Source organism: Fusarium flagelliforme (assembly GCF_020744385.1).
Source record: "Fusarium flagelliforme strain FIESC 12 MPI-CAGE-AA-0113 chromosome Unknown B0J16scaffold_2, whole genome shotgun sequence".
Lineage (NCBI taxonomy): Eukaryota > Fungi > Ascomycota > Sordariomycetes > Hypocreales > Nectriaceae > Fusarium > Fusarium flagelliforme.
In genome coordinates, this window is record NW_025763504.1 from 771525 (window position 1) to 795395 (window position 23871).

At 48.1% G+C, this 23871-nt stretch overlaps 11 protein-coding genes across 11 annotated transcripts; 7 read left to right on the forward strand and 4 right to left on the reverse strand.

Moving 5' to 3' along the window:
* The first annotated feature begins 64 nt into the window (after positions 1-64).
* B0J16DRAFT_52428 (uncharacterized protein) lies at positions 65-2110 on the forward strand. Its single transcript, XM_046133992.1, has 3 exons — positions 65-523; positions 575-972; positions 1022-2110. Exons 1-3 carry the CDS (start codon positions 128-130, stop codon positions 2040-2042), a joined length of 1815 nt encoding a protein of 604 aa, XP_045985890.1. The 5' UTR covers positions 65-127; the 3' UTR covers positions 2043-2110.
* Positions 2111-2545, reverse strand: B0J16DRAFT_52425 (uncharacterized protein). The gene has a single exon (XM_046133991.1). The coding sequence runs from the start codon at positions 2440-2442 to the stop codon at positions 2179-2181; it is 264 nt and encodes an 87-aa protein (XP_045985891.1). The 5' UTR covers positions 2443-2545; the 3' UTR covers positions 2111-2178.
* Positions 2546-3328: 783 nt separating this feature from the next.
* On the forward strand, positions 3329-4145 carry B0J16DRAFT_368276 (uncharacterized protein; the record flags this gene model as incomplete). Its single annotated transcript, XM_046130203.1, has 1 exon — positions 3329-4145. The coding sequence occupies exon 1, from the start codon at positions 3357-3359 to the stop codon at positions 4143-4145; it is 789 nt and encodes a 262-aa protein (XP_045985892.1). The 5' UTR covers positions 3329-3356.
* On the reverse strand, positions 4013-5203 carry B0J16DRAFT_332103 (ankyrin repeat-containing domain protein). The gene is made up of 2 exons (XM_046126680.1): positions 4980-5203; positions 4013-4880 (listed from the first exon to the last, which is right to left on the reverse strand). Exons 1-2 carry the CDS (start codon positions 5176-5178, stop codon positions 4507-4509), a joined length of 573 nt encoding a protein of 190 aa, XP_045985893.1. The 5' UTR covers positions 5179-5203; the 3' UTR covers positions 4013-4506.
* Positions 5204-5311: 108 nt separating this feature from the next.
* On the reverse strand, positions 5312-6940 carry B0J16DRAFT_410740 (Spo11/DNA topoisomerase VI subunit A; the record flags this gene model as incomplete). Its single annotated transcript, XM_046133180.1, has 6 exons — positions 5312-5933; positions 5979-6050; positions 6232-6318; positions 6368-6476; positions 6521-6587; positions 6634-6940. The coding sequence occupies 6 exons, from the start codon at positions 6938-6940 to the stop codon at positions 5415-5417; spliced, it is 1161 nt and encodes a 386-aa protein (XP_045985894.1). The 3' UTR covers positions 5312-5414.
* Positions 6941-7253: 313 nt separating this feature from the next.
* B0J16DRAFT_368279 (terpenoid cyclases/protein prenyltransferase alpha-alpha toroid) lies at positions 7254-9814 on the forward strand. The gene is made up of 3 exons (XM_046130204.1): positions 7254-7592; positions 7647-9362; positions 9409-9814. The coding sequence occupies exons 1-3, from the start codon at positions 7335-7337 to the stop codon at positions 9733-9735; spliced, it is 2301 nt and encodes a 766-aa protein (XP_045985895.1). The 5' UTR covers positions 7254-7334; the 3' UTR covers positions 9736-9814.
* Positions 9815-10477: 663 nt separating this feature from the next.
* B0J16DRAFT_410742 (uncharacterized protein) lies at positions 10478-12307 on the forward strand (the record flags this gene model as incomplete). Its single annotated transcript, XM_046133181.1, has 1 exon — positions 10478-12307. Exon 1 carries the CDS (start codon positions 10502-10504, stop codon positions 12305-12307), a length of 1806 nt encoding a protein of 601 aa, XP_045985896.1. The 5' UTR covers positions 10478-10501.
* Positions 12308-12835: 528 nt separating this feature from the next.
* On the forward strand, positions 12836-14701 carry B0J16DRAFT_332114 (SGS domain-containing protein). The gene is made up of 2 exons (XM_046126681.1): positions 12836-14137; positions 14194-14701. Exons 1-2 carry the CDS (start codon positions 13143-13145, stop codon positions 14573-14575), a joined length of 1377 nt encoding a protein of 458 aa, XP_045985897.1. The 5' UTR covers positions 12836-13142; the 3' UTR covers positions 14576-14701.
* A 38-nt stretch (positions 14702-14739) lies between these two features.
* On the reverse strand, positions 14740-18487 carry B0J16DRAFT_263744 (uncharacterized protein; the record flags this gene model as incomplete). Its single annotated transcript, XM_046123334.1, has 2 exons — positions 14740-16231; positions 16743-18487. The coding sequence occupies 2 exons, from the start codon at positions 18485-18487 to the stop codon at positions 14740-14742; spliced, it is 3237 nt and encodes a 1078-aa protein (XP_045985898.1).
* Positions 18488-19659: 1172 nt separating this feature from the next.
* Positions 19660-21948, forward strand: B0J16DRAFT_410746 (uncharacterized protein). The gene is made up of 2 exons (XM_046133182.1): positions 19660-20081; positions 20132-21948. Exons 1-2 carry the CDS (start codon positions 19993-19995, stop codon positions 21624-21626), a joined length of 1584 nt encoding a protein of 527 aa, XP_045985899.1. The 5' UTR covers positions 19660-19992; the 3' UTR covers positions 21627-21948.
* A 141-nt stretch (positions 21949-22089) lies between these two features.
* B0J16DRAFT_332122 (P-loop containing nucleoside triphosphate hydrolase protein) lies at positions 22090-23087 on the forward strand. Its single transcript, XM_046126682.1, has 3 exons — positions 22090-22174; positions 22232-22471; positions 22587-23087. The coding sequence occupies exons 1-3, from the start codon at positions 22098-22100 to the stop codon at positions 22939-22941; spliced, it is 672 nt and encodes a 223-aa protein (XP_045985900.1). The 5' UTR covers positions 22090-22097; the 3' UTR covers positions 22942-23087.
* The last annotated feature ends 784 nt before the right edge of the window (positions 23088-23871 follow it).

The window sequence follows — 23871 nt, forward strand, 5'->3', positions numbered from 1 at the left end:
GGCTCAGCCCCCAAGCACTGCCTTGGGCGCTTAACTCTCATTCCATCTTCAGCCTCAAAAGGCGTCCGACAAGGGTTTATGACGAGCGCATCCCCCACCTCAATCATCAAAACTCGATTCCACAGAAATGGAGCCTGTGTCGCTTGCGTTGGGCGTTTTGCCAATTGTTGGCGGAGCGGTAAAAACGTGTAAAGTTGTTCGCAAGAAGCTCAAGATCTTTCGTCATTATTCTCGAGAGCTACGTCGAGTCCAGAAGCGAGTTAGCCGACAATCGCAGGTCTTCACCAATGAGCTTCATCTTCTTCTGAGGCCTTGTGTAAATGACGAAGATGTTGTGGAATCGATGTTGAAAGATGAAAGGCATCCCAAGTGGAGTAGCAAAGAGCTTGAAGATGGAATGAGAAGGAGCCTGGGGGAGAGCTATAGCTCCTGCCGCGAGCTCATCGAGGACATTGGCTCCACTATGGCAGATCTCCAATCAGTATTCGACTGCTTCGACCAGATATTGGATCAATGCGATGAGGTAAGCAGATGAAGTGTCACTGATCTTGAAGGAAAGAGCTGACGAAAATAGAATGAACAACCGAGGGATGCTATGCGACGACTACGCGAGGCAACCAGAATCACTTACGATGAGTCAAAACTTGAAGCACACATCAAAGACCTAAATCAATCCATCGAAGAGCTAAGACAACTTCGAGAGCAGACACAGGAACTCAGAAAGCCTGTTGCTACAGCGCCACGAAGGACTATTCGAATGCAGACAGATCCCGAGTACAATCACTTCAGAAAGACAAAGGAAGCTTCCAAAGCATTACATGAAGCCTTCACCACGGTTTGGTCAAACAATGGAGGGCATGGGATGAGTCCTGAAATGCAACATATCGTACGGCTATTCCTTCATACTAATGTCGAGGAGGATGTCAACATGAATGCTGCCATTACTTGCGATGGACATGGAATGGGAACTAGGTACGCTTCATTACTCCTCTGTATACCGCTTGATTAACACATCGGCCAGTATCGCGGCTCGAGAAAGAGCAATCCGTGTTACTATACGATCACAGAATCGTGACCCATCATTAGGTCTTCCTGCATCCCCAAATTCCAACCAATCTTCAAGTTCCCATGATGGCCAGCGGAAAAGAAGAAAAGTTCGGTTTGCCGAAGCTGGAGCAAGTATATTGATGGATCAAGATCAGCCCTGCTGCTCCTCGAAGAAGTTGCAAGTAGTGGAGTTGCTTCCTGATCTGTCGATGGTCGATCTTTGTTCGGTACTATACAAAGAAGATCCTTTGACATCGATTTCATCTATTGATGGGTATTGCCTTGGGTATCTTGATGGAGACATGGACGGAAAGTTCCGGCACCACTTCTACAAAAACTTAACACACACTCATCGGGAGACTATGTCTACAACGTCCGATAATGCATACGAGACCTTGATACCAATGAGCGAAGCGCTGAATTCGTCAGCTGAAAGGTCCATTAGCATCGTTGATCAGCTCAAGATAGCTCGCGAGATCGCATCCGCTGTTTTGAAGCTTCATGCAACGCCGTGGCTCAAAGATTACTTCAACATTTACGATCTGATGCTTTACAACACAGGACACGACCTAACAACAAGTCTCAAGACACTGCATGTCGCATCAGACTTTACAAAGACGATTCTTACACAAGAGCAAAACAACGCGGCTGCTTCAAGCCTACCAACTCCTCTAACAATAGACGATGCTCTCGAGGTGGCCAAGCTCCTATACGGTGTCAGAAACCTAACCCTTTGGAGTCTCGGGGCAATCCTGCTTCAAGTCGGACAATGGTCCACACTACAATCCCTGGAAGACGTTATCACTATTCGCAAACTGTCAACGCAAGCATCAAATTTGGGTCCGAGGTATCGAGATTTAACGAGGAAATGTCTAGATTGTGATTTTGGATACGGCGATGACCTGACTAAACCACGTTTACAGCAAGCTGTATACGAGGGGCTTGTGGGTGAATTAAGTGAAATGATTTCTACTTTGGATGTTGAGGAAGACTGAGAAAGGAAGAAGCTCTTAAGGCGATGCCAAGCATAGGGTCAATCTCACTAAAGACAACAGACTCCGAGTATGCCACGTCTACGGCCTAGGCCTCAACTAGCTCAGATACATTTAATGAACATGGCCTTCAGACCACTCAACTCCTGGACGACGAATTCTCTTCAACTCTGGAGTCGGTCATCATCGTTACCGAGAGTGCTACAACCTCTGCTACTCCCGGGTTAACGACGACGACCGATGTTACTGGGGAGGATGTAACGACCACAGTCTCAGCTATTGACACAACTGCCACTCTCGAGCTTGATACAACTACAACTGCCGAGCCGGTCACAACTACAAGCGAAGAAACCAGCACCGCTTTTACAACCACCAGTGAAGACCTCTCCACTCCAACATTCATCGTAAACTCTGGCTTTGACGACTCGTCCAGTAGCTACGACCCATGGACCTATTCGAGTTTAAGTAGAGAACTGGGTATTGATATCAAAGTCAACATCGATAGTGCTATCAAGCACGATGGTTCAAGCTCAGCACATTTCGAGTATATCTACAGCGCTGTCAGCTATCTTCGACAACCGCTGACTATCACTTCCAAAGCGGGTGTCATGTATCCCATGTCAGCCTGGACACGAACGACTGGACAGACAATTTCCAGATGCAATAGTGCTCGTATCCGATGTACATATGGGGACGGACAAATTGCTCCTCAAGCTTCTCTCAGCTCTCTCTTCAATAGTCCCGACACGTGGCTGCAGATATCGAGCTCATGTAGCTATACCCAGGCACAGATTGATGTACCTTTACATCGGTCTGGTCTGCCCGGAAAGCTCTCGGAGATGGATTGATACGGTTAAATTCGGGGACGTTTGGCAGCTTCTGACCACCTGAAATTCGACTATTGTTACAGAGCACATTATTTCTTAGTTTCTATGAAAATACTGAAAGTGAACATCTAAACAACGCTATATGATGTTATGTTACTTTGCGAAGCTGACACAATGAGAACAGGAAACCTTCTGGAAAGGCTGAGTCGGAGCAGTGGCTTTGTTCTTCTACCACCGCTCAATTTCTACCTACCATACGAACAATGGTTTGAATGCTTGGACAGTGAAACTTGCGCGAATAAAGTGCTCAGCTCACTGTTCGTCTTTGTTGAGATAACAAAGTAGCCTATAAAAAGGGCAGAGCCCTTTCCTCTGCCAGACCAAAGAAGCCCAGCAGCTCTACTCAAAACAACTTCACTCACAACAGCCTTTTATTCCCGCTCACAGTCCCAAAGGATTATTCTTGATACCATCTTTATCATTAGCAATCATGTGTCGCTACATGGAACTCGAATACTCCTGCTCCACCGAGGAAAACCCTCATCGACTGCGCACCACGGGACTCATCCAGTGCAACGACTATATTGGCTGTATGATTGAGAAGCTCAACCTCAAGAAGCCGGGGCAGGAGATTCAACATGTAAACCTAGAAACAGAACAGTACACTGTTTGTAAGATCGGTGGTGACTGTGAAGACTGCGCGATGAAGAAGACTGAGCTGATTCAAAATGAAGAAAGAGTCTTTCGAGAGCTTGAGGAGGAGCTTCAGGACGAAGAAAGATGCTATCGAGAAATTGTAGAGGAGATTCAGAATGAAGATGAAATGCATCGAGAGATTCAAGAGGGGATTCAGAACAAAGAAAGACGCTTTCGAGAGCGTCAAAAGGAAGCGAAAAACAACGGTCAGAGTCTCTCCAGATGGATCCGCAATAAGCTCGTAGAGTCACACGACGAAATTCTGAGTCTACGACTATATGGTAGAGAGGTGGCTGTTCAGCGACCTGAAACCATCTGCTCTTCTGGTTCTTGTACAGGACCTGTAGTGGTAACTGACAATGGAGAGAAAGGAATGTTTTGCGAGAAACACACCTGCAGCGCCAAAGAGTGGTCTTGTCTTATGGATGCCGTAACGCCTCAGAACAGTAATCAGCATTCGATTTACTGTTCTGCCCATACTTGTGGCAGAGTTGGGTGTGGGCTTCGAATTACGGATCTCATGAGCAATTATTGTACGATGCATCAAACACAGATGTGTATGGGTTTTGTTGGTATGCAGTAGCATGTTGTGCTCGGCGGTCTGTCTGGCTTAGGTTGGTAAGTTGTTAAGATCTAGATAACAAGGAAACAATGAAATAAACAGGCTGGTCCTGTTAAGTATGTTGAATTCTAGCCCACTTGTGTGAAGTAAGCCATTGCTGGTGATGCCTTTCAAGTGTCAGACCTTACGTGCTTACGATACTCTGGTTCCGATGGAATCGATATTTTCGAGATGTGCTCCGGTAGTGGTTGATGTGAAAGTGTTTTCGTTGTTCTCATATATGTCCTAAACTCCCAATCCTTTTTCCATTTCCCTTCCCGACTTCATCTAGATTTCATCCCATATCCGTTTTTTCAGCCCAAATGATCCCTCTGAGTGTGCCCTATGAGCTTTCCTTCTTCTCCTCACTCTTCTCCTCAGCCTTCTCACCATCCTCAATCTCAACAGATCCAACAGCAGCATCCAGACCACCCTCCTCTTGGTTCTTATCCTCCAGCTTCTTAGCCTGGGACAAAAAGTACTCGGCCACGTCGTTCTTGTGGTTGAAGTAGGCCAAGTCCAGAGGAACGTAGTTCTGCTCGTTTGCGAGCGCAGGGGAAGCGCCCTGCTCGAGAAGCAGCTTGATGACGTCGAGGTGACCACCTAGGGCTGCCCAGTGAAGACCGGTGTTGCCAGCTTCGTTTGATTCATCGAGAAAGGCTTGCTTCTGCTCCTTTGGTCGGTTGTCGAAGTATGAGATGAGTTGGCGGACGATTTCTGAGAAGTGTTAGTTTGATATTCGCCAACTTCACAACACCCGGGCTCTGTATTCGAAGTCTCATAGGGTCTCCAAATTGCCATAATTCTATTTCTTACCTAGATGACCGTTTCCAGTCGCCATATGCAGGCATGTAGACTTGTTGGAAGCATCTTGAGCAGCCGCAACAATCTCAGCAGGGCTGGCGTTCTCACGCTCAGCCAGGGACTTGATGGTCTCTGTCAAGTCCTCCTGCTCTCCGGCTCGGGAAAAGTAAATGAGATCATCGATCTCTTCTTCTGTGAGTTTGGGGGCCATGATGATGCGCTTGGTGATGTTTTCGATGTCAAAGATATAAAATTTTGTGAAGATGAGGGGACTGTGTGGGTAGATACCCCGCTATTTTCGCACGGTGTGGGGGTGGGTCGCCATGTAGGGTAGACATGTTTGTCTTGATAATTATTGTTGCATTGTGTAAGGCTATTCACAATAGATCAACTCTCAAAATCCATCTTTATACTGAGTCAAATCTTGTTGACATCCCCCAATGGTCTTCAAATCATATCACTGATTAATGCCTCTCCAATTTCATCATCAAGCCATGAACATAGATCCCCCGACTCATCCAACCACTCAATCTCAGCCTTGACACCCAGCGCCATCATCATTTGCAATTCGTGCACCGTCTCCGATACTTCAATTTCGTTGGATGATGAGTCAGAAACTTTCTTGAGCGTCGAGAACGTCGCTTTGCGCTCTCTCGTGCTCATGTAAGTGACAGGATCACGACATGCGGTAGAGGTGATGGATGTTTGCGAAGACTGGCTAGCTGGGGCGGATCTGGCGCCAGTAAAATCTCGGAAGAGATGTGCAGACTTGATACCAAGCCATTGCAATCCTTGGATATTGAGATCGGTTTCATGACCGAGTCTGTTCGATCCGTCACGGTAACAGCGCATAATTTTGACTCCGTCGGGGTCGTAGTCAAATAGTCCCAAGATTGACAACTGAGGATGTCTGGTGTTGACAAGGTTCAAGAACGAACGAGTGGTCAAGTCAGGATACCCTTTGGCCTGCATTGGTGAGCCCACGTCTTGATGGGGTTGAGGGATACGTACAGTGATGAGTATACCAGGACCATACAGAGACGTCCTCCAGAATTGAGAGGAACAGAGTGACCGGAAGACAGCCTGAATGAACGAGAATCAGATTTCGTCGTCGTTGGGAAAAATTCGGTGTCCTTACATCCTTTTCCACGACCAGAATCTATCTGGAATCCTGGATGTCAAGGCCCCAGATTGACTGAACAATCGGAACAGCCATTCCCTACCCCAATCAGCACATGGCTAGATAGCATATAGCCTCACCTACCAGGTCTCCTGAGGAAGGGTTCAGCGTACTGCCATCCTGAAGACCGATGGTCAAATGCCCAGCCAATAGACCCTTGGAAGCGGCAACCTGCTAGAGTAAGCGGCAATTCTCCAAGAGTTTGGCTGACGATGCGCACAATATTCAGATCTGCGCGGCCAATACCAAGATTGAATGCGATGTCGTCCACAAGATCATCGACTTCTCTCTGCTTCTCGAAAAGATCTTGATGCTGGTAAAAGATGTGTCTGAAACTATCAGTATCTTCTTGCATTAGGCTCAACACACTAACCGCTTGGTCAGGACTGTACCAGATACAAGAGCGTCATGTGAAAGCTGGAGGATAAGAAGTATGCGCGCTGCGGCATGTTAGTCAAGTGACATGTAAGTGTCGCAAATTGTTACTGAATTTGATAGCCTCTTGTTGATTGCGACCAGGGAAGTGAACCCGTTCTGGCGACGCATTGGCAGCCTGTCGAACAGCCCTTCTGGGGGAGAATCCAATCGAAAGCTCTTGACCTGCAGCCAAAGCGTCAATGATTTGCTCAAGGATGCCCTCAATGCGAGCCACAACCGTCCCAACGTTTGTGTTGCTGGTAATCGTATTCGTATTAGTATCATTGACAGTTGCTGATGACGGGAGATTAGTTTGACGGTTTCGAGTCAATTCTGGTGTAGCAATTATTTGAGAAATTTCCATTTCCTCGTCCATTTTCAATTGGAATTTGACGAGTCCAGCTTTGAGCCGGAATGTTGAGTCTTCATGAAGTAGAATGGTTGAAGTTGAAGATCGATGCAAATTGTCCGAATACGCAGGGGTAAAGTCGTTATGGAGGGGGGAATCCGCGCCCGCCCGAATTGATTTTCAGGGGGTTGACCGCTAAGACGGGACATTTTGATGTCTCTAGACCCCGTACCGGGCAAGTGCCACCGGGCACCCGCGGGTCCTTCTTCTAGCCCAAATTGTTTAACTCCGTCCCCGTGTTAGTTTAGTTTAAAGCATGTGCTTGCCTTTGATCTTGACAAGGGGTTTATTTTGACATCACTCTGCTACGTCTTTCAATTGACTTGATATTTACCTTCAATTGAGTGTCAACTTCTCCAAAATGGTCGCCAATTCTAGTGGACGTGACGCTAGCGCGCTAAAGTCACGTAAGCGCGCCGCTGACTCTCAGTCCGAACCACTATTGAAACAGGGACAGCCATTCCCTAAGCAGCCGCGCATCGGTTCAGAGTTGGACAAGACACGATGGAGGCTTAAGGACGATGACAGCCGCCACACGTGGCACTACCTCGAGGACGACGAAGCTGCGAAGGAATGGCCTCAAAGTTATGCTGAGAAGTGGTACTTGAATCAATCTCTGGTACGTGTGCATTGGGGTTCCCTGGTCAAGCTCAAGCTAACATCATGATGCTAGGGTCTCCCCGATCTCCTCACGCCCGACAACCCTTTGGATGCTGCCACGAATGGCCTCGAATTCTTCGAAAAGCTTCAACTACCCAGTGGTCATTGGGGTTGCGAATATGGCGGTCCTATGTTCCTCCTTCCCAGCCTTGTCATCACCTGGTATGTCACCAAGACACCGATCTCTTCTGCGAAAGCGACAGCGATCTACACATATTTAGCCGCACGGGCACACCCAGAAGATGGCGGTTGGGGTCTGCATATTGAAGGCGAGAGTAGTGTGTTTGGAACTTTGCTGAACTATGTGGCCCTTCGACTTGTTGGAGTTGAAGCCGACGACCCTGTATTGGTCAAGGCCAGAGGTACCCTTCACAAGATGGGAGGAGCATTATATGCGCCGCACTGGGCAAAGTTCTGGATGGCTGTGTTGGGAGTTATGGACTGGGATGTCGTCAACCCCGTGCCGCCAGAGATTTGGCTCCTCCCTGACTGGGTTCCATTTGCGCCATGGAGATGGTGGATTCACATTCGCATGGTGTTCCTTCCTATGGGCTGGCTGTACTCTAAGCGATGGAGTTGCGAGGAGACCCCCGTTACTCGATCATTGAAGAAGGAAGTCTTTATCGAAGACTACAGGAAGATCAACTGGACAAACCACCGAAACGATATCGGCGTCGTCGATAATTATCACCCCAAGTCATGGTTACTCAACACAGCCAACTGGCTAATCGTCAACGTCTATAACCCTTACCTACGACCCAACATCCTCAAGGAGAAGGCTGAGGAATGGTCGAGCAAGCAAGTCGATATGGAGGATGCCAACACCGATTACGCATGCTTGGCGCCCGTCAACGCCACTATGAACACAGTCCTATGCTACGCTCGCGATGGTCCAGACAACTACGGTGTTCAAAGGCATATTGAGCGACTTGAAGAATTCATCTGGGTCAAGGACGAGGGTATGTTGGTCAACGGCACCAATGGTGTTCAATGCTGGGATACCGCCTTTTTGATTCAAGCGGTCTTCGAGGCCGGTCTTCACAAGGACGAGAAATGGCGACCGATGTTGATGAAGTCGCTGCATTACCTGGAGAGACAACAGATCCGAGAGAATTGTGTTGATCAGGAGGTTTGCTACCGTCAACCTCGAAAGGGCGGTTGGCCGTTCAGCAACAAGGATCAGGGTTACGGTGTAAGCGACTGTATTTCAGAAGCCATGAAAGCTATTATCCTCCTTCAAAAGGTTGGCGGATTTCCTGAAGTCCTCGAAGAGCGAAGGATATTCGATGCCGTTGATACTCTACTGCTATATCAGAATGACGATACGAAGGGCATGTCTTCATACGAAAAGAGACGGGGAGGTGAATGGCTGGAGATGCTCAACGCCGCCGAGGTCTTTGGTCGTATCATGATCGAGTACGACTACCCCGAATGCACAACTGCCTGTGTGACAGCTATGTCCTTGTTCAACAAACATTGGCCCGATTACCGCACGAAAGAGGTCAAGACTCTGATCCGAACCGCTGCCGAGTGGATCAAGTCCAACCAACGTCCTGATGGTGGATGGTACGGTAGTTGGGGTATCTGCTTCACCTACGCTGGCATGTTTGCGCTCGAGAGCATGAAGCATATCGGCCAGACATACGCCACAGGTGAAAACTCAAGACGTGGCTGTGACTTTTTGATCTCCAAGCAGAGGGCCGACGGCGGCTGGTCGGAAAGCTACAAGGTATGACTCAGAAATACACTTTGAAGATTTTTACTAATGGGCACAGGCTTGCGAAACCATGGAATATGTCGAGCACCCTTCAGGATCCCTTGTAGTCCAAACAGCCTGGGCCTTGATCGGCCTGATGGAGGCTGATTATCCCCATGTGGAGCCCCTGCGGAGAGGCATCCAAATGATCATGGACCGCCAACAACCCAACGGAGAGTGGCTGCAGGAGGCCATCGAGGGTGTCTTCAACAAGTCATGCATGATCTCATATCCTAATTACAAGTTTACCTTTACCATCAAGGCCCTGGGCATGTTTGCCAAGAGGTTCCCTGAGGAGAAGCTCGTGCCAAGCTGGGCCAATGGTGAGAATGGAGAGAAAGCTTGAATGGGTACATGATGCACGACAAGATTTGTAGCATGGCCCGTCATTATTATATACTTTAATTAATTGACAAAACCTAGACGTTTCACCCTTCGCGTTCGTTTTTTTGTCAATGCTAAAATAGTGACCACTGTCAAGTAGGTGACAGAAGCATGATCCTTAAGGCTTAGGCTACAATAATAAAGAAGCGTAAGTGCCAGTCTAAGCTAACATAAAGTGAGAAAATTATTTCATCTCTTATGTTTTTGGTTGCTAGTTCTTCTGATACCCCGAGGACTGTCTGGGGGTATTGAGGCGCAGCCTGGGATATGCGGCCATGTATCGACCAACGGTTCAACACTGACAACCAACGGACTGCAGAATTAATACACTTCCCTCTAGGCATATTCAATTGAGTATTTAACAGAACAGTAATATAAAAAGTCAGATCTTGCGTATTTGTTCGTTTTTGCAAACTTAGACTTCATCGCTAACATCAAAGTTCACTGTTCAACACTGACAGCTAAGTATAAATTCAACACACTTCCCTGCCTAAGCACCTTTGGCTGAATATAAATTGGCAGTCACATAAAGTCGGGTCTCGCAAATTTCTTCGTTTTTGGCAAACTTGGACAAAGGTTTGTTCGTTCTTTACAAACTTAGACTTCGCCGTTGACCTTAAAGTTCAGTTGATGCAGACTTGGAGCGTTGTTCTTTCCCTTATAAAACTTGCCTACTGTCCCCTTCGTCCCTTCTATCCTAGAGCTGGTTCTCTAGTATCTCTTCCAATATGAAGGTGACCTTGGAAAAAGAGAAACACCGAGAAATCTACTTTGCTTACAAGAAAATCTTTCACGGCCAAAACGCCCTCTTCCGGAAGAACAAGCCCATTCAACAACTCGTCAAGGCAACGAAAAATCAGTCTATCGTCCAGGACGTACGCAAAAATTACGAGCAAGACGTAATTGTACATATCCTTCGCGTCTTGTTGTCTGCCAGGGTCTTTGAGTCTGAGACAAGGGCAAACATGTATTTCTCTTCAGCACCGCCGTCACCTCCTACAACCGCAGAGCCGTCACCTTCTACAGCCCCGGAACCCAACACCACTCAAATCGATGCCCCAAAGCCCGCAATCGTCGTCGGCAAACAGAAGCAAACAGCAGGGCCAGTGGCTTCAGAAACGGAAACGGAGGGGGTGGCCTTTACCAACTTGAATTCGCTCCTGGGAATATCCCCTCCAGAGCTGGGTAAAGACGAAACGATGAGAGACGGCACGATCACTCCGCCGACCCCCGAGTTTTCTGATGCTGAAAGAGAGGGAGACAAGAACGTGTGTCCAAATTTCACTTGCAGCAGCGACTTTCCCGTCTCTGTTCGCAAGCCTCCGGTCAGCTGGACTGAGTTCTTGACACTCTATACTCGAACAAACGATCGAACTCCCCGGACACCCCCTATTTCATTCGATATCTCGTCCGATATCTCATCCAATATTTCATCCGTCATTTCATCCGGCTTTTCATCCGTTATTTTGTCCGATACCTCATCTGCTACATCATCCACTACGAGCTATGAAGACACAATTGTACCCCAAGAGGTTGATCCCCCCCATCGCACACAGATCCTCATCCTCAGTCGCATGCAGCAGATCTTGGAGGCAGCTTGCTTCAAATATGCTGAAGACATGATGCCGAGTGTCCTCAAACAAATGGGGTGGACTTGTGCTGAAGCTGGCGAATTGAACATCTGGGCGAGTCATCTTAGGAAGAAGACCGCAATACTGGGACCCCGCGCTGCCGCATACGGTATCAATATTCCTGTTCAGACTATTCTCAACTCATGCGTCCAGATTCGTCACTTTGCAGTTCATCGCCAGGAGCTTCACGGAGCCCAACTCATACGATTGGCAGAACACGCCGTTGCGCTCTGCACTATACTGAGAACCCCAGAGCACGAGCACGTGTACACGCTTCAGAGGATTCGAGACGCTATCAAGACGGAGATGTCCTCGCTCGCGATGTTCAAACGCCAATGTACTACTAGGCTCGGCGAGACTTTGGGCCGAGTAACCGAATGCAGAACGGAGCTCCTTGCTATGGAACAAGAAGTCTTGAACTGGGCATCCAAACGTAGGACGGAACTGGATGCCATGGAACAAGAGGGCATCCGAAGCTCGCGCATTGAGTTCGACCATCAGAAGACTGCCACTTGGGAGAACGTTGAGGCTCTTCTTTGCAAAAAGGACATTCCTCCTCCCGTGGAGACACAGGCTGCTGAGACCCAAGCGACCGATGTGAGTGACGCTGATTTGCACCACATCCATCCGGAACTTCCTCAGGACGGCAAAGACGACCAATTCGAAGGCATAGTTTCCTGCTTTCCGTTATTTCCAACTCTTGAAGCTTGCCACACTGTCGGTCAGATCTTACGTTGGGTTGTTACCAAAGCGTGGTCCGTCACGCTTATTATCGCCGAATTCTTTGGTGAGCAGCAGAATAATACATGGATTTCTGTGTTTTGGATGGCTGTTTTCTTTATGGTACTGCTTGGGCTGTACTGTATGGGACTTGTTCACATAGTCCAGATGACTCACAACTAGAGCCTTACAACCTGGATATCTCTTCCTCGACATCAGTCTTGTATCACGAGTTTGGAGAAGCAGGTGGGTAAGAGTAGCATCATCCTCTAAGAGTTAGGCTATTGTAATAAAGCAGCCTAAGTACTTATCTAATTGAGCATAAAGCGACTAAATCATTTGGTCTCTTATGCTCTTAGGGGTTACTTCTTTCTGATATCCTGAGAGAAGTCAGAGCACAAACAAGCTTGCTCTACTGCTTGAGTCAAGACGGCTTCGCCCACTTCGGGGCCTGTATATTTTGTTTATATTCTCTTCAGCACCCAGTCTTGTATTACGAGTTTGGGGAAACTTTGTATAAAGAATATACTCATCAGCGACATTGTTTTGTTACATGAGGAGGATGTTTACTCCTTGATAGAAAGCGATCATTCGTGCCACATGCATTTACATCACCTTCTTAGATTTCAGCATAGAAGAAAACAAATTAACACATCAAATCACTAAAGCAACAACTATTCATTCGTGACATCTTTGTGAGAATGTACCAGACTGCAGTTTTATTGAGTCATCTTGTGATTGCGTCTTATACAATTGGCTTAGCGTGGTAGACATAATAGTTCAGACACCTTATGCCATGACCTAGGCTATTTTAATTTGGCGCCTTAAGCTTTAGAGGACGCGCCCCACTAAGACGGCATCATGCTCATGACCCCACCAAAGCTTCCAGAACCCACCATCATCTCCAACTCTCGAGTCTTTCCCACTGCTGCCTTATATAACCAACTCACATCACATCTTTCTTTCGGAGTCGTTCACATACCATCTATCGAGTCTCTACCGCATACGTCTAGCAACAATGTCGTATACCACATTAGCCCAACAGGGTCTCGCCGCCGCCGAAGCGCGAAACTGGGACGAAGCCATCGACAAGCTTACAACTGCCCTCGAAACCTCAAAGAACCCCCTCTGGCTCATCGCCCGATCAAAAGCCCTCATCAACCGTAAGAAGTTCCAAGAGGCACTCGACGATGCCAATTTCGCCTGGCACTCTGCATACGAACGCAACAAGCGACCGCTATTGATCGAAGCCCACTACCGACGTGCCGTGGCCTACTTCCGTCTCGGACAATATGCAAACGCTGATGCATGCTGCATTTACGCTATGCGCCTTGTCAAGGGCTTCCCTGCTGTAGAGAAGCAGGATCCAGCTAGGGCTAAATGCGACGAGAATGGTTTCTACAAGGTGGCTTTGAGTGATGCACAGGAGGAATCGAAGACCGATGTAGTGAACAACCCTGGTAACAAATCTGCGCTCGATCAGAAGGATCCTCCCGGTCATAAGGAATGGCGCATTGCTAGCACCTTGAGGATGCAGATCCTATATGCCATGGAGAAGCTCCCCGAGGACGATCCTGCACGCAAGCTCACCACAACTATTAAGCCAGAAGTCAAGGAGCTGGCAGGTCTGTCTGATCTTGGAATAAAGAAATCCGGCGAAGATGTTCCTGCTGCTGCTGCTACTAAGCCCGCCGTGGTTGACAACTCGCCTCCAAGAATCCAAGAATTCCAGAACAATGACACCATGTCAGTATCTATTTTCTCCAAGAAGGTCAACAAGGAGAAGCTTCAGGTCAAATTCGGTTCCGACTCTGTTTCTCTCGATTCCGTCGTTTGGCCTGATGGTTCTGAGAAGCCTCTTAGCTTTTCCCTCTGGGGCCATATCAACACCGAAACTTCCACTTATAGGGTCACTCCCAACAAGGTCGAGCTGACCCTGAAGAAAAGAGATCCCGGAATGTGGAAACAGCTGAAGGGGGAGGACAACGCTAATCCCGTTTCTGAAAAGACAGAGTATGTACTAAAACTTACCTAACATAACCTAATGACTGTTACTGACCCGAATACAGGAGCATGATTCCCGCCCAAGAAGCTACCAAGCCCGTTCAAGCCGCCAAACCCCCCTCAGAGGCTTCATCTTCTCCGTCAACGGTCATCCAGGACAAAGGCAAGGGCCCTGCAGCCCCAGAGACAGCCACACACCCTACATCTTCCAAGGCCGGGAAGAAGGACTGGGACAACATCGGCGCTGACATTGACTCTGATGAAGAGAAGGATGTCAACGCCTTCTTCAAGAAGCTTTACAAAGGCTCGAATCCAGAGCAGCAGCGAGCTATGATGAAGAGCTTCATCGAGAGCAACGGTACCTCTCTAAGCACCGATTGGAACGACGTCAAGGACCGCACCGTGGAGACACATCCCCCTGAAGGAGTCGAAGCCAGGAAGTGGTAAATGCTTTTTATAAGAAACGGTAATGATGAAAAGGGATGGTTCATGGTATTAACTCAGGATCGGTTAGGCGTCTCGGTATGGGAGTCTGGAAAAGTAGTTTTTAGCACTTGAGTTTCTAATTCAACCAATTCTATGATATGCAGCTCCGCTACGCCATGCATGTTCTAAATCTTCCAATCCGCAGCTTCATCCCGCTTGTTCAAGAGCTCACGATTACGCTTTCCCAAATTGCGAACTTCCATTCTTTCCAGCCGCTCGGTTATCTCGTCAATCTGTTGGCGAACTTTGTGAAACCGTTCTGAAGCTTGTAATTCTTCTCTCTCGATCTTGCGCTTCCACTCCTTGCCGGCGCGATATTCCGTTGCGAGTTCCTCAGGAATATGTAGTGTGCGGCTGTCGATGTCCTCTCCAGAGATGTATGCTCCTCTCAGCCATCTCGATCCACCACCGACGTCAAACTGGTTTCGTCCATGCATAATGCGCAAGTTATCAAAGAGAACACACTCTCCAGGTTTCATCTTGATCTCGTACATCGCATCAGGGTCATTGATTAGTGTGTCGAAGAGTTTTGCTGCCTCAAGCCATGTTCGTACGTCTGGTGCGGGGATACGGAATTGATCCTGGAAGGGTGGACTCCAGAATACCTTCCGAAGTTCCGAGTCCAGGATGGGTCGCGCGTGACGGTAGAGGTATCCGTGTTTCTCGTAGTGGTACGGAACCCTTACTTCAGTTAGGCTCTTGACGAATTGCCACGCAGAGCCGCTTTGTTGCTCGAGCAGGTTACCTGCGTAGAGACCATCACTGAAAAGTGATTCTCCACCGCTACACGAGTTCTCCATACAGTGAAGTAGCTGAATCGCGGGTGGACTTTCAAGATATAAGAGGTCCTGGTGAAGACCTAGATAACCGCTCGTGTAGGCTACATTTTCGGCATCAGGCTTTGCGCGAACGTCAAAGGTGCGGCCGTAGAATGTCTCTTTGATGTTGGCGATGCGCGTGGTGATGTTGACAATCGAATTCTCATCGTGTGGCACATTCTCTAGGAAAACAAGGCCGAGATTGGAGAGGTCGAGAAGTGTGTGCCAGAATGCATCGGATCCTTTCATGAATTCATGATAGTCTATTCTGCGAACACGCTGCTCAATAGTAGCTTTGTCCCAAAATGTCCGCCCAGTCTTTTTATACACAGCGGTTCTGCGTGGCACGGAGCTGTTAGTGTTGATTTTATCAGCATTGAGTGCTCTGTCGATCGTCTTAAAGGGAAGTATCATCTCATGATCTTGATACATGTCATTCTTGAACTTGATTCCGACCCCTTCCTCTGTCGGGCGAATATCCTCGATGGTGATATCCGAGGGAATAGCCGTTGTCGCAAAGCTCTTTTGACCAGAAGCAGTATCAACACATGCTGTGCAAGTACAGCTATCGCGAAGAAGAATAGCGTCTAGTCTCGTCCAGCCGCCAGTGGTACTATCCTCAAGTTGAACAAAACGATCGCCACTGGAGACTGTAATTGAATCATCTTTGACCTTGAACAATTTCGTGGCTTCGAATTTGGGCTGAGCTCGGAACCTCACAGGGCGGGTACGTTTGGGATGTGATGGGCGGCGAGGACCTGCTTGAGCAGTTGAGTATCCACGGGAGATTGCTCTGAAGCTTCGAGCCACCAATCGATGAGTGAACATGATAGTTAAGTCCGAGGCTACTGCTGTTTCTGTTCAACACGCCTCAGACACAACAACGGAAAGAAAGGAAAATGAACAAGAATTGCGGGAAGGAAGTAACGTCCGGCTCGGTATAAGAAAGGCAAGCTGCATCACATACCTCGGCCAGACGGGACAGGGACCAATGCTTAATGTGGGGCTTAAACCCCGCGTTATTGGAACTGCCTTTCAAAAGCAAAAAATGGGCTGATACTGAGAGGCTATCATGGACCCAAGTTGATACATTTCACAATCAATGGAACAGTTGCAGTTTGCTTGAGTTCATCTCTTGGCTTCAAAAGGAGCCATGTATTCATTTGATGTCATAATGCACGATATTGTGCTGTACAGCAGATCACAAACGCCTATCGCCTGTTTTACATATCATCGACCGATATAATACAAACACATATCTTAAGCCATTCAGCATTTGCTCATTAAATCATCTGTTGCGATTGCTTGACCATCGCTTGACCATCACTTCTCGGACCTTGTAAAGCTTCAAGGCCTCAGCGACACCTTGATCAAGTGCCTTCTCGAATTTCGATGGAGGCGGCACATCCACATATACAAGCACAAGACTCTTGGTGACATGTGAAAGAACGCGCACAGTTCCGTGAAGCCATTGCCAGGACTTTTGTGGATTCTGCTTTCCAGCCTCTTTCCAGAGAGCGTCAGAGTAAGACGGAATGACAATCAATCCATACTCAGCGTGATCGAAGACAGGTCCTCTAGTGTAGAGTAGCCAATCAACACCGAACTTGATACCGCCACGAGGAACCCAACCAAGGGATCTGAAGTGGTGGTACACGGCATAGTGAATCAGGAACTTATCGTCAGGCTGAAGAGTGGGGTCTGCAGGCTCGACTCGGGGAGGGAAGTACGAGTGCTGTCTGAAAAGTCTCAACAGGTCCAAGGATGACAATGGGGAACCGGAAGTAGGATCCTTGACTTGCAAGGCTCCGAGACCAAAGCTCAGGAAGAAAGCCTCTTCAGGCATAAGCTGAAGGTGCTCCATGTTCTTGAGTGCAGGCTTGCTTGCAACTTCGGTTGAAGCGACTTCCTTTTGTCCGTTCAGAGCCACGGGTGAGATGGGACGAGCGTCAACCAACCCGTTCACCTTACCGTTGGACTCTGCACGCTTGGGGCTGGGAGGGTCGGCGAAGTGAAACGTGGTTGACTCAACAGTAGGAGAGAATCGAACACTCTTGCGGCGCTTCTTCGGCTGCGTGGTGTCTTCATCATCAGATGATGAGCTGATCACAGAGGCAGCGCCATTGGTGACAATCGAGTTGGATTGCACAGTGTCCACGGACAAACCAAGCCCAGTAATTCCCAAAACACCAAGGCCATTATGTTCAATAGTAGGCTCATTGATGATGGCTGTCGCCGAATTTGGTAGAGCGAGAAGTGTCGCAGGGCTCACAGGTGAGGCATAGGTTGGTACAGAAACGGCAGGTGTGGCAGACTCAGGAGCCTTGGGCTGCACAAGATCTACCAATGAGTTTGGTAGGGACAGAAGCGCAGCAGGGCTGACAGGTGACTCGTAGGTCGGAAGAGCGGCGGATAGTGAAAATGGCTTGACAGACTCGGGTGCTGCAATGTCTTTCGACTCTTGAGCTCGTAGTTCTTTTGCCTTTGCCGCTAGGGCTTTGGCCTCTCGTGCCTTGACTTCTCTCGCCTTCGCTTCTTCAGCCTCCTGCAACCGTGTCTCTCTAATCGCCTCCTGCTCGAGACGTGCTCGCTCCCACTTGGCGCGCATACGTTCTTCACGTCTTTGCACAGTCATGATTTCACTGACGTGTGCATCGGCAAGTCCTTGACGGACTTGCTCTCGCTTGAGCCAATTGGGCTCACTGCGACTAAGGCTACCCTTTCCATAGAAGCCTTGCTCCCACAAAGCTCGGGTAGAGACATCATCCGTAATGTGAACGGATGATGTAGCGGCAGACCATGTTCCAATATGCACAGCCGAAGGTTCCGCCTTAGGCGGGGACCATAGTTGGCCTAACCACGCATACACAACATGGAAGAAGGATATGGGGTTGTTCGGATAAAATGCCGGCAAAGGAAAAGTACGGATCGGTGCCGGAAGGGCGTAGATCTGATGCAATGATGGCCCTCGCTGTTCGGATTGCCGTTGGCCGACGGAATCCGTGGTAGGCGGGGTACCAACGGGCTCTGGGTTTGATGATTGAATCTCAGCCATTTCTCGCCGGGGTCATCTTGGTCTTGCGACAGATGTTAGCTGAGTTCGCAATGGTGAAGAGATAAACAGAAGCCAAATGTGTTTTTATGTTGCTCAGATACCGTTGTAGTCTAATACACAGTGCTTCATAGGTAGAACGAACTGAATCGATTCTTGTTAAGCATTTTGATATGGTGTCATCACCGCAACAAGTGAAGCTCGAGAAGCTTCAGGTTCAATGCATACTGGGCAGTCGAACCTCGGAAAAAAAGAAGAAGAAAAACTGGACAAAACCAGAGAAACCTACCTATCTTGGACGTGACCCAGGCACGATGCTGGCTGGGAATTAATCCTCGTGGCCATTCACAGCAACACACTGCTCAACCTCGAAGGGTGAACAATGTCAATTGCTCAAGTGTGAAGCTCGACCTGAGGTGCGAAAGCTTCCACGAGCTGTGAGAGAATTTGTTGTTGTGTTTTGTGAGGATGATGACAGAGAAAGGTTGAGAGGGAAGAAAAGTCGAGGTTTTCTGGAATTGGAGCTCCCCACTTTGATGCCTCGTGCGCAAGGCCACACTTTCAGCTCCTGGAAACTCTCTCCACCAAGGAGATTTGACCACCCAAATCCGTTTGAAGGTAACAAGGTCAGGACAGGAACTTTTGAGCCGCATAAAATTGGCAAAACTTTGTTTCTTATTGGCTGTGAGATTCGGTTTACTCTCCTGTGCACTGAATGGAGCGTTTTCTCAGAGTAAAATAACTAAGTTGGTAAGCGAATCAGGAGCTATACTGCTGATAACCAGTTGCAGATACTGCCAATTGCTTAGTTCCTATAGACAGAGAGAGGACTCGCTGGTCAAGAATCGAGTAATTCTCCATACAATAAGAGAACAGTTCCTTGATTCATTGTGGACACGAGGATGCGCGATGACAATCAGACTACCCTATAACAAGAAACCCCATCCTTTGGTCAGAACCGTTTGTAGGGGCTTGGAAAAGTGCCACATCTCTCTGACAACCATCAAGAACCGAGGCCTTTTGTATTGAATGATTGATTGTAAACATAACGTAGATATGGATGCACAAAGACATCGTCGAACTGATTGCTCGTAAATCGTATACGAATCCATGTCACTATGATTCAACTGCCGGTGTCAAGCTAGACAGGTGGCCTTCTAGAAACGTTCATGGAAGCTGGTTCATGAGCCGATGCTAATTTTCCAGCACTGGTCACATTATCATGGATAAACAAAACCATAACTCCAAGTTTGCAGTATTTCTCCAACTTTTATCTCTGAAATAGAATGATCAACTCATTCACGATCGAGATCCTCAATGTGTTCACCTTAGTCAGTGATGTCTAGCGGGGCCTCGATCCAACCTCCCATGCCCTGGCCGATCTGTTTAATTACTCCGTACCTCGCTCCTACCTTACGGAGAGGGAGCACCTTTTGACAGGAAACCTTCCTCTCCATTCGAGGTCAGCGGGCATTCCCGTTGCTCAAACATTGCTTGAATCTTTCACGATGTATTCAATAACATTGTGCATCGCTGGGGCGTTATTCATCCTCGGCTGCGTCGTTGTTACCATTGTCGTCATTGGTGTGCGTGCGCTGTAAGTTTTCCCTTCAACCTATCTGACCTCTCCCTGACACGCGACACAAGCCTCTACCATCTCAAAAGTCGCCCTGCTCCTCCGTTGTCCTCTCAGCTTGGCCAAAATGCGCCGCACGTTACTATTATTCGACCTGTCAAGGGCTTAGAGCCCAGGCTTTACGACTGCATCGCTGCGTCTTTTCGACAGGACTACCCACACGACAAGATCTCGATCCGTCTTTGTATCGAAGATGAAACCGACCCAGCATACCCTATCCTCCAGAAGGTTATCGAGGAATTCCCCACGATCGATGCGCGTATTATGCTTGAGAAGGAGGACCATGTCCTAAGCGAGACCGTCAACATGGGACCCAATCCCAAGATCCGCAATGTCAGCCGAGCGTACCGAGAAGCCAAGGGGGATATTGTCTGGATTGCCGACTGCAACGTATGGATGGCGAAGGGAGTCTTGGGACGCATGGTTGACAAGCTTATGGGCTATAGAGTTGGTGGCGCCGCTCAACCCTATAAATTCGTCCATCAGCTACCTATTGTTGTTGATTTGATCGACTACTCCATGCCACTCACGGCAGAGGGTCAGTCTCTCCTGGACGATTCATCTGAGGCACACTACCCTACTGATGGTCATGAAGAGGAAGTTCCCGAAGTTATGGCTCAGGGAGGTGGACGCATTGACGAGATGTTTATGACCACCTCACATGCCAAGTTTTACAGCGCCATCAACACCCTTCGCGCAGCACCATGCGCTGTTGGCAAGAGTAACATGTTTCGCAAGTCTCTACTTGATCAAGCGACAGACGCTGTTCTGAATCCAAAGCTGCCCCAGGACAAGAACCTCCCGACAGGCGTTGACTATTTCTCACACAATATCTGCGAGGATCATTTAATTGGTGAAGCGCTGTGGAATACAGATTTCCCCGGCTACAAAAGTCATGGACTTGTTTGGGGAGATATTGCTGTTCAGCCTATGGCGGGCATGTCTGTCAAGGCCTACGCAGCACGACGATCTAGGTGGCTCAGGGCTAGAAAGTATACAGTACTTTCGGCGACAATTCTTGAACCTTTTACCGAATGTTTCCTATTTTCTACCTACATGTCCTTTTGTCTGACAACTATACCATTCTTCAACCAGAGCTGGGGCATCCCTCAGACGTGGAAAGTTATGGCGATTGCCTGGTTTGCGATGACTACTCTTTGGATGCTCGTGGACTATCTTGGCTACCTATATTTGCACTCCGGCCATACCATGGAGATTGACGAAAACACGCCTTCTTTCGCCAGAGGCTTTGGGAACCCAGGAGGGATTAAGAAACGTCCGTTCCTAGAGTTTCTGGCAGCTTGGATTGGACGTGAGGGACTTGCTCTCCCAGTCTGGGCTTATGCCGTTGTCTTTGGCAACACAGTCAACTGGCGAGGTCGACTGTTTTACATCCATTGGGATACTACTGTTGAGGCGGTTGAGCCTCGAGAAGAGCGAGTTCGCGAAGTGCGAACGCCTGAGCTTGAAAGGGGGCCTTCGCGCAACAAGCGTCGTGTTGATTAAAAGGAGTATGATGGGTGATACGACTGCATGAGATGGAATTATAAGATAATGAGGATGAGAATGTACGAGATGGATAATGCCCCGTATTTGAGTACGGGTGATGTGTTACGACTATGACAGCGTATGGCATGAAGTCGCGATGATATATAGAATAGTTGATATATAATAATAGACATTACTTTGCTTCATTACTTGTCGGTGCTTTGAGATGACTGTCAGCCTAGACGGCTTGTCTGTATTTCTTACTGCCATAATCTACTCTCAATGCCCCTTCATATTTACTGCAATTAATAATATTCTTTGCCTGTTGGCTCTAATCATGCCATACTCAACTGGGAGTACCATGAGTCTTCACCGCAGGCATTGCTACAGCCACCCGAAGACAGCACGTGATTGGATGAATCACCCCACAGTGCGCTGACTCCTGCATTAGATTAGCCAGCACCCCGCCATCGTTAGCATTTTCCCACGATGCGGTGGTTTTTGGGTTATGCGAAGCGCAACTCTACTCTTTCAATCAAGCAAATACCTGTCTTTCAAGTACCAAAGTGAGTCTCCCCAGCTTCAACCTCTGTACCTATCCAATCTAACTTCTCCCCCTCTAGACGCTCTTTCACAATGGCCTCTCCTTCAGACCGTCGTCCCATCGTTATCTCGGGCCCTAGCGGTGTCGGAAAGGGCACGCTGATCAACATGCTCTTCACCCGTCACCCCGAGCAATTCACTCTCTCCGTGTCGCATACTACCCGTAACCCTCGCAATGGTGAGAGCGACGGTGTTCACTACCACTTCGTCACCAAGGATGCTTTCCGCGACTTGATCGCCAAGGACGGCTTCGTCGAGCAGTACGTTCCCTCGCCTCAGGGTATCAGAAGAATTGGCCCCTAGAGGCATAAGAGGACAATTCTTCTGACACCCTGACATTCCACATGCACAGCGCATAACTAACACCCCTCACAGCGCCCAGTTCGGAAGCAACCTCTACGGAACGAGCAAGGCGACAATCGAGGAGCAAACAGCCAAGGGCAAGGTCGTCGTTCTCGACATTGAGATGGAGGGTGTCAAGCAAGTCAAGGCTTCTACCATCGACGCCCGCTACGTCTTTGTTTCTCCCCCCGATACTGAGGAGCTTGAGAAGAGACTCCGAGGCCGTGGTACCGAGACTGAGGAAAGCATCCAACAGCGTCTTACCCGTGCGCAGGACGAGCTTGCTTGGGCGCGATCGGCCGAGTTCGACAAGATCCTTGTCAACGATGATTTGGAGAAGACATACCAGGAGTTGGATGCTTTTGTTTACACCGAGAAGAGCAACTAAGAGGGGACTATAGAGGGGTTGTTTTTAGAGGAGTTTGGTAAAAGTACAGTTATAAACGAAGCATGATAGACCTACAATGATCACGATTATACCCAGGACGTTCTTTACCAGGTCGATGGGTCTTGTCTATAAACATATTTGACGCTGTTATCACGTGTCTTAACGAAACCTTATATCAAGGCAGGGCAAAGAAGAAAAGGTATGTGCAAGCATTGGAGTCATCCATGTAACCCTTGTGGGTAATAGAAGACTTCATCGCTGAAAGCATAAGGGACGAAATAATTTAGTCACTTTATGCTAGCTTAGGCTAGCATTTAGCCTACTTTATTATAGTAGCTTAAGCCTTAGATATATGTATGTATGTATGTATGTGTCTGGTGTGTACGAAAGCTGTGTAAAGAGAGGAGATGATGAGTCGAAGTAAGATGTATGTGGTCTATACAACTGATAGCTTGTAGCTTATAAGTTGATAGCCAATAAAGTAAGGTATGAATATGAGCTGACAACTGATAGCTGACAAGTTGAGAGCGAAGAAGGTATGTGTGTGTGTATGTGGTCTATACAACTGATCGCTTGAAGCTGAAAAGTCGATGACGAAGAAGATATGTGTGTGAGCTGACAACTGATAAGTTGATAGCGAAAGAAAGTAAAATAGACTTTATGTGCTGAACGTAAGGCTGAACGTGCAGGGCTGAAAGTGAGCTGAATGCAGCAGAAGACTAGAGTGATTGTGAAGAGTCGAAGTTGGAAGAGAGGACAGGAGGGGGACAGGACAGTCTCTTATACCCAGAATCTGGAGGACGAAAGTTAATCTGTATTCTAATCAGGATCCTTTTGAGTTTGGAAAATGAGAACTCGAGTTGCCCTAGGCATACCTTGTCTCCTTGACAACATGAGTCACATAGAACTGAATCGAAGAGAGTGTGAAAA